The 9,066-nt window shown below is 39.9% G+C and overlaps 1 protein-coding gene across 1 annotated transcript in view; it reads right to left on the bottom strand.

Annotated features, from left to right (window-relative positions):
* The window catches only part of LOC138009535 (nischarin-like), a 27,655-nt gene extending 21,584 nt beyond the window's left edge, over positions 1 to 6,071 (bottom strand). Inside the window, exons 1-5 of the mRNA XM_068856606.1 lie at positions 5,903 to 6,071; positions 4,382 to 4,465; positions 2,801 to 2,983; positions 1,471 to 1,519; positions 444 to 539 (exon numbers count right to left, since the gene is read on the bottom strand). Of these exons, the coding sequence (XP_068712707.1) occupies positions 444 to 539; positions 1,471 to 1,519; positions 2,801 to 2,983; positions 4,382 to 4,465; positions 5,903 to 5,956 (466 nt within the window). The 5' untranslated portion in view covers positions 5,957 to 6,071. The remainder of the gene's footprint in view (positions 1 to 443; positions 540 to 1,470; positions 1,520 to 2,800; positions 2,984 to 4,381; positions 4,466 to 5,902) is intronic.
* Between the last annotated feature and the right edge of the window lie 2,995 nt (positions 6,072 to 9,066).

Raw genomic sequence — 9,066 nt, 5'->3', positions numbered from 1 at the left:
AAATTAAGTTGAATTTATGGCGATACATGCACGTTTAAGAGTGCCTGCTGACAAAACAACAGGGAATTCAACTGACACGACGAGGGCTTGGGCAAAGAAATATTATTAGGGAGCTTAGCACGCACGTTTTTGAGACGCGGGTGACAACTGGAAGATAAATTTTCGCGTGCCAGGACAGTGGTGTCTCGCAGATTTTTATCCTAATCATCTCTAATGGGGAAAAGATCTTAGCAATTTAAATGTGATTGTGTGTAAACAAGTTAAAAGGGAAAACAGCTCACTTCCGGTTGCCGTCCGCGTCTCAAAAACGTGCGTGCTTAAGCTCTCTAATATTGGTTTAACGAGAAACGTGGGTCGTTCTGCACGTGCGACACGCATTCTAGTACATTTCTTTGCTGTAAACAACAACGTGAAATCGCCAACTCTAACGTTTTGAAGCCTACCACAAGTCGGTGCAGCCATTCCGAGTCTGTTCGTAATACAGTGAAGTTGTAGAGGTGTTAGGGAAAACTGTTCATCTTTGGCCAAGATTTCATCTCCTTTAGGAATAGAATATAACGAAAAACAATTAAAGTACTGCAACGAAATTTCATTTACAGGTGTGAATACTTACCAGAAGAAATCATGACGATTTTCCGCTACGAGTCTATGACACTAAAAAAATATCACTCGGTACGAATCGAGTGGATATGAGTCGAGCGGTTACCAACCATTTTAGAAAGACAGTACTGTAATTTCTTCGTAGTTATTTTAAAATCCGTAAGGGTTTGTCCTGTCCGAAGTGAACCCAAGTACTCTTGCACGACACCTAGTGAGCAAACCTGGCGGTGTATGTAAAGCGAACGAAAAATCATAACCCTGATGTGCTCATCTTGGCTGTTTAAAGTGCCTATGATGTAAAAAATACCTTTTTCTTATTTTAAAGACCTTTCAAAATGATGAAGAATGGTGTTTTCTATTTTGGAACTCCAGAGATTGCAAATGACTGTAATGAATCAGAATACCTCCGAAAATATTGAAGTAATGATATTCAATCTTGGCACCAATAATGTACATCAGATAAGGTACAAAGTGACACCTATTAAGATGTTGCCATGAATTGAAATTGGAACCATATAGAACTAAATATAGGCAGTAGCCAGCCTGGGACCGTTTCTCGAAAGACTCGAAAACTTTTCGGGCCCGAAAAGCCATTTGTGAAACTGCTATCCGCTTGTTTTGGAAAGCTGATCTGTTAAGATGTTTTCAAGATAACAAGAGGCAAAATGAGTATGAAGTTTGACGACTTAAACCCTCTCGTTTTTTGAGATACAGAGGGAATTTTGACACCCGAAAAAAGCCCGAAAAGTTTCGGGAGTTTCCAGAAACAGACTCCAGGGAGGGATGACATCCGAATTCGGCGTTCTAACTACTGAGTCACGCCACTTTCCGTGCAAATTCATACAACTGGTTACATTGTAATTCGCTTACCACTTAAAAACAACTCTTTCGCTAAGGAATGAGTGACTCCACAAACATCCTATGAGACGTCAACAAAAGTTACAGTTGATGAGCAGGTAATAAGTAACAACAGAATATCGCATTTTCTGATTGGTCAATGACAAATGCATAACTTGGTTATAAAGTGCAATAGAGGTTAGAGTGCAATGCGGAAGTTGCTATAGAAACACAGCTTCAGAGTAATTTTAATGAGCATATTTATATAAAAAGTCGTAAGCACTTGCTTGTGCATTTTGTGATTTATGGTCACTCGTGATATTTTGAAAGTTCTCAAATTGCAGTCGCCAATCATTCGTGCCCATAAATCACGAAATGAACTCGCAATCATATGATTTCCTATGCAAATAACATTAACTAAAAGAATGGACTACCTAAAATCCTGTCTAAATGTATACAAGAATAAATCTGACACCATAGACATTGACAGACCACCATTTTTTTTTAATTTTACACATAAGAAAGTCATTACCCAGGATGCCAGACCGTTTTTCTTTCTCAGAGAGATGGAATAGCGAGTCCCGCAGAGGTGAGAGTTGTGACTCACTATTCTGTCACTCTTTAAAGAGAGGAAAAAACCTGCAACCTCTGGCATCCAGGGTAACAAGTCATTGCTTCTAATTACTCAGACATCAGTTGGGCTGGCATAAAATGTAGAATTTGCACATACCAGTGATTGAGCCATTATTAAAGTTATACTTTGAGATTTCAATTTGTCATAACTCCAGGTCTCAGTTGTTCAAAAACAAATACCGGTAGTTCAAATAATCCACTTTATTAATCGCTATTTTGAAGTTGATGATCTTATGCACCTACTGGCGCAAGGAGAAAGGATGATGATGATTCAGCAGTTCACCACTATCAAAAACCAACATTGCATTAATTTATTTGCTTGGACAGTGATTTATGTATATCAACTGGACAGCATTATCCGAATACCAAAAAAGAACATGCTGGAATAACCTGCATGCCATCAAAATGCATAAAAAACACAAAAGCCCAGCTGCGCTTGAAACTGGACAATTATTATGTCCAAAATGCATGCAATGAGACGCAATAGCCTCCATTTTGATCGGCATTACAAAGTGTCCCACTATTTGCAACAAAATACGGCAAACAGTCTGCAAGACTGGAATAGCTGAATCTGATTCTCAAATTTCCTAAAATTATAGGCAACTTCTGATCATGTCACAGATCATCTCAGATCACATACATTGTAAAAACCAGGCTTTAACTTCTATGGAGCCTGGAAAAAAGAATGGGTGGCATTGAATAATACCCAGTAATTGACTCTATAACTTACAAATTTATCAGATTCAAGAAAATCCAGCACTTCTTGTGGCAGCTTTTCATCAAATTTCAACAGAAGGGTTTCAAAGTACGCTTCCAATGCTTGTCTTCTTTTCTCCACATATTCAGGTTGCAAGATACCAAAGTATTTCTTCGGGGGAATCAAAGATCGATCAACCCCGTAGCATTTGACAAGCTGAGGAGGTGTAAGGCAGCACATTAAAAAGGGTTGAATAATCATTATAATAAATTAAATTAAATAAATTATTTTATAATTACAAAAAATGTGCTATTTTCTATTTTTTGAAAGTATTATTTTGTTTAATTTTTCAGTGGCCTCCCACCAATGTGGTACAGGTTTGATTCTGAAGACTTGGTGTCACACGGCATGACTTTTCCGGGGGTGGGGGGCAGGGGTTAAGGGATAGGGGGTGAAGGGTGAGGGGTAGGGGGGAAGGGGGGGGGGGAGGGGGTGAAGGGTGAGGGGTAGAAGTGAGGGGTGAGGGATAGGGGTGGGGGTAGGGGGTGAAGGGTACAACAGCTGAAACAACCCAAACCTTGACAAAAATGCTAAACTTAGGTCTCAATATTATCTAAATAAAAGCATAGTGTTTAGGCCAAAGGTTACCATTTTGTAAAGGTTTGGGTTGTTTCGGCGATTGTACCCTTCACCCCCTACCCCCCACCCCTACCCCTCACCCCTCACTTCTACCCCTCACCCTTCACCCCCTACCCCCAGCCTCGGAATAGCCATGCTGCTGTCACATGTTTGTTGAGTTGGTTGGTTCTATACTCTGCTCCAAGAGCTTTTTCTCTGGGGTACTCTGGTTTTGGCCTCCGCTCAAAAACCAACCCATGACTTTATATTCATGAGTTGATTACATTTGATTTCTTTTCCATACATTGTCCCCAACAGTACTGCAGCCCTAAATACACTTTTACACTAAAATAAATTTCACCATTATTGTGATACAACCTGTATGTGGAATTTTTAGAAGTTGCTCCTAATCTCAAAATAATATTCTCCTTTGCTGAAATATCTCTGTTCACCCATTGCAAACACATTTTCACTACAACATTCTAATTTTAGTGTGCCGTGAAATTTAACAAAACAGAAGTGGTTAATGTCCCTCATGACAAAGATAGTGAGGCGTGAATTTATTCCTGAGATGACATCACAAACTGTTCTGCATGGGAAAAATTATTTCAAAACTGGAATGAATGAATAAATGAATTAAAGACACCTTATCGCAAATTCACGTGAGGGACAGTCTGACACAAATTGCCCCTCAACAGCTCAGTCCTGGGACAATCATTTGCCAATATTGTCAACAGTGCAAATTTCATGCAGCCTTTTGGAAGCAGTTTTGCAACCTGGTTAACATAAAATACATGTTTATTTGTGCTTATAAATTTGACTTTTGTGCACTAAAAGAATGAGGTTAGGGGTAATTTAAAGAAATTTGTAAAGGTTACAATTTTCCCAGACTTAACTGTATGTTCTTAGCCAGTCAGATTCAAAGTAGTGCATACGATTTGCAATAACAGCAACAAAAGCAACCATCTATTCCACACTGAAGAGCCATGCAACTACCTTTTCATGCAGCTCGTAAAATTCTCTGTAGCGTCTTGTTACAATCCAAGAATACTCCTTTATAAAAACTTCAAGGTAATACACCTGGGAAAAGACAATGTAATGAGAATTGATTATGCCTTTGAAAGAGCATGTGTGTGTGTAACTAGAGCGGTTTTCAAATAAGTGTCGTAAAACCAAAACCAAAGTAATTACTTTGGCTAATCAAAAAGGACGGAGACAATCCAGTAAACCAATCAAAACTCGAAGTAATTACACGTGGCCGACACAAAGCGCGGGAAAGTGTGCACGCGCGAGCTACGATTGGTTTTGGTTTCATTTCTGATTGGTTGAAAAAGTGGCGCAAGACATTTGAACCAACCACTGAGTGAAGTAATGCAAAACCAGAGTAATTATCTAATTACTTTCGACACTCAATTGAAAACCACTCTATGTAAAAATAATTCATTTTAGAATAGGTAGTTTTGAACTTCCAATAATTTCTTTTAAATTTGGTTAGAACTTCTTGTCTGTTAAAGTCGGGCCCTGACAATCTACAGCCTAGTGATGAACTTTTCTGATATTTCCATCATATAACAGACTAATTTCCAACCTTAAAACACTAACTTCACTAATAATGCCAAGTTAAGGGTGTAGCTAGCGGTTCTGTTGTTGCAAAGCACGAGAGATTTCTCATACAACATTGAATAGTCGGAAGGGGGCAAGATCTGATGATATGACAAAGTAATTCTCGACCTCTTACAAACTGTTCCGACTACATTAATCTGTAGTGGCAGAAATGAGTAAATCTGATGTAAACAAACTGATAAGTTATTGCCGGTTGTCTAAAGCATTAAGCTTAATGCACTGTAACTCAGCAAAACAAAGATGAAAGTAATGAAATTGTAAAGAATCTAAGAAATCAGGGCTTGGCTAAACTACAGAATACTCGGTCACGTATTTGCATATGAATAGCGGGCGTTGTTACATGACTCGTTCTTCAAACGATAAAACTACTTAACACTATACTGGCGTGGTATTCTGGAATTATTCCATTTAGAGAAAATCTTCAGTGAACGGCTGCTTGTCATAATTTTCGCGCAGACTATTAACATACTGAACACACCGGTCGCGATCCGTGAAGATCCATGGATTTCTAATTAAACAATCGTCTATGCTTGTTTACAAACACGAAACCATAGTAGCTTGAACTTCACGATCGAGATGAAAACCATGACAGAGTTTTATGTGAAGATTTAAACTGCGGTGTTTGCATGTTTGTTTGGATTGCAAAATATATAACCTGACACGTTCTAGTACAGGTAACGCAAATTAGGTTGCAAACATTTCTTGTGTATAAATACAGAAGTTTGATGTTTATCGCGATGCACTTCTTGTGCAGAGACTTTGATGTAATCAGTATAAACACATCATGGCTTAAATACACAGCTGATCAAAGCGGATGTTTCGTCGTACTCCTCCAAAGTCGTTTTCCTAACAGGAGACACCTGGTAGTAATCACGGAAGGGGAAGTCATCTTACCGTGTGAGTCTCAACTTGCACTGTTGCGGGGATCAAGACTTTCCTTATCTTCATGGCAGTGTTAAAATTTTTCAATAACTGGTTATTATGTTTCCGATCTCTACAATCCACTATACAGGGCCTACGATCAAGATACGCCACGATACGCCACAAAAACCATTAATTCATTGAAAGAAAAACAAACTTGGTAGCCATTCCTGTTCTAAAAGAACTAGGAGGGTTGGTAACTAAAAAAGCAAGTTGGGGCAAGCGTTCACTTAGTAACTTAAAACTGGGGTGAACTAAGAAGCACGAGACTGGCCCTCATCGAATGGCTGAAGCGCGGCCAGAGGAAAAGATTTCTAGCCAGATACTCAGAAGTTACCCTGGTCACTGAGGTTAACGTAGATTTTGGATTTCTGAACAAGTTTTTATCATAAAAAATTCGCGACAAAGTTTTGCTTTCATTTCCCCCCTGTAATCCTCGTGTCAAAGAAACGGTATAATGTAAATAAGAGAATAACGATATTTGCAGATGACCTGTCCTCTTACTACTAAAGTCAAACTAATACATATCTGAGCAATAACCGCATTCAAAATTTCCTCATATTACTTTTAAAAAGTAGGTTTGTTTGCTGTTTGTTTGTTTGTTTGTTTGTTTTTTTAAGGGTTTTCCTGGTTGTATGAAAAATACGTTTTCTCTCCCGTACTCTTCTTATGCATGATCTTCGCGGAAGTTATATGTTGTCCCTCAATAAACCTGGAAAAACCAGTTATGGTCTTCGTTAGTTCTTTTTTCCCACGTATCAGCTGAGTTGCAGAATGCGCTACCCGATTTTATTCGTACGTATCTCTCCCTCAATGCCGTACCGGGAGGCGAGGTCGGTAGCAGAAAGCAGCGAAGGGCCAACTGCGTCCAAAAGCGATCGCACGGGCCGAAATCCCGGGATGACTCGTTTTGGTACAACGCTCCAGCGCCATGTCTAGAGGTACTACGTTTTTTCTCTTTTTCAAACATTCCGTCAGCGCATGCGTAAATGCTCTGGCTCTCCAATTCCTAGCCTAGCAACAAAATCAAGATGCTGCATGGTTTTTAGCAGGAATTGACATTTCAGTTGATTCTACAGGCATAAACGTAACGTAAGAACCGTGCGTGTCTGAGAGGTGCTTTTATGCAGACTGGGATGCCTAAAATGCGCTGTTGTAAACATAGAGCTTCACGAGTGAAGTTGTCTCTCTGACCTTTCTGTGAACGAATTCCAGAACCGACCAATAGAATTTGGGCAAGTTTTGAATTCTAAAAACTTCAATCGATGCGGTATTTTGCTAGCAGGACTGGGTGGCCCGACACATATAAAAAAGAAAACTATGAAGTGACAATTGGGAGTCTTCTCTTGTCATGGAATGGCATAATTTCCCCAGAATTCTTTTTGGGCCACTGCCCAAAACAGGAAGAATGCACATACACCTTATTCTAAAATGGCCGCCATTTTAGTATTCTTTTGTTTCCATGCAAAATTGGCCCTTATGGCCTCGCTTTCAAACGTAAAATTTAAAAGAATATTAAACCTTGAACGAGGCCATAACGGCCAATTTGTATGGAAACAAAAAAATACTAAAACGGCGGCCATTTTGGAATAAGGTGTATAATCAATCACCTAGATAAGTTCCCTTATTCGCTGCTTTTTTTTTATTACTAGAAAAAATGTATATTAAATCAAAAGAAATGTTGTCTTCAAGATGTTCATACACCGGAAGTCAAAGAACTTCGTTCAGCAGGCTGCTTCAACGCAAGAACCCCATTTGTGCTTTTGCTCCTCCTCGCGTTCGTCGGAAACGAAGACTGGGGAACTTAACCAAAGCCCTTTGCCGTCTTAACCTTCACAGCGGGTTCCGAACCGAACCCACTCGGAAAAGAGTCGTGAATATTTAATTTTCGGCCGATCGCTCCCAAAATAGGCCATGCACTTTCGATATATTAAGAGAGGTTTAGAGGACAAAGACAAAGCAAAGTGGATGATATAATTGTTTTATCAAATTTTCATTTTGAATTTTGAATGCTGAATTAAATCCAATCAGTTTCCAGCTCGACAATACTTGACGCAATCAGTTTCCGTATCAGGTCACACAGTATATGCGCTGATAACCGAAACTGAGTAAACCAATCAGAAACCTAGAATCGCAATATCTGAGGTCGAAAATTTAATAATTTAAAAGCATGATATCATCATTTGGCAATCACATGACGATTTTTAGCTGGTTGTTAAGCAAGGACAACGACGCCGTCTTCGAGACGGGATAAAACGATAGATTTTAGAGCAAAAACAATTTACACTTGTGTATATTCTATGTCGTGCTCATCCTAAAGGCTCGTTCACACGAGCGACACAAACAAAAGTGTAAGTGTGTGAACTACCAAACACAAGGTGAAAAAAATACTCGTTTCATGCCTCAAGGAAGGGTTACGTTTCCGTTGAAATGTAAGTGCTACACGGCCAACGTTTACAAAAACGTAACCCTTCCTTGTACTTGTACATATTCATTGCCATGAGATTGATATCTTAAATTCCCACGACCACCTCCCGTCTGACCTTGTAGCTCAGTCGGTAGAGAAGCGGTGATCTAACCCAAAGGTCGTAGCTTCAATTCCCACCCTAGTCAGAGTCTTTCTGGATCCTTGTGTGGGTCCATTTGCACTAGTAGGGCTAACGCTCAGGTGCTGCATATGGGTAGAAAAGTAGCATTTCACATTACCCTCTAAGGGACTGTGCAATAATTATCAGGAAGGGGGGGGGGGGGTCCTAAAATGAGCTTCACCAAAGGAAAAATTAGATAGGTCCCCCCCTCCAGCAGCGTCAAGATTAGCTCTGACCCCCCCTCACGTTCTCTCAAAATTATGATGTGCCCCCCCCCGTCTAACCCGTACCTTTATTCACCGTACTGCAACGCATTCCACTGCGTCGTCAGGGATGAAGAGCACCACGAAACTTTGTTCTTCATAATCGTCAATTTCCGAATCGTCTGATTGCTCATTATTTTCTTGGTCTTCGGAACTGCTAGATTGCTGCTCATCCGGGTTTTCTTTACCTTGAGCTTCCCCAGCCCCTAGAACAGCCCCCAGTTTTCCCTCCGCTGACGGGTAAAACGTGTTCCTTTAGGTAGAGTTGGAAAATGTTTATTTATTC

The sequence above is a fragment of the Montipora foliosa genome, chromosome 7 (assembly GCF_036669935.1).
Source record: "Montipora foliosa isolate CH-2021 chromosome 7, ASM3666993v2, whole genome shotgun sequence".
In the NCBI taxonomy this organism is placed as follows: domain Eukaryota; kingdom Metazoa; phylum Cnidaria; class Anthozoa; order Scleractinia; family Acroporidae; genus Montipora; species Montipora foliosa.
The sequence above is the reverse complement of the archived record's forward strand: the minus strand, read 5'-3'. Positions and strand labels throughout refer to the sequence as shown.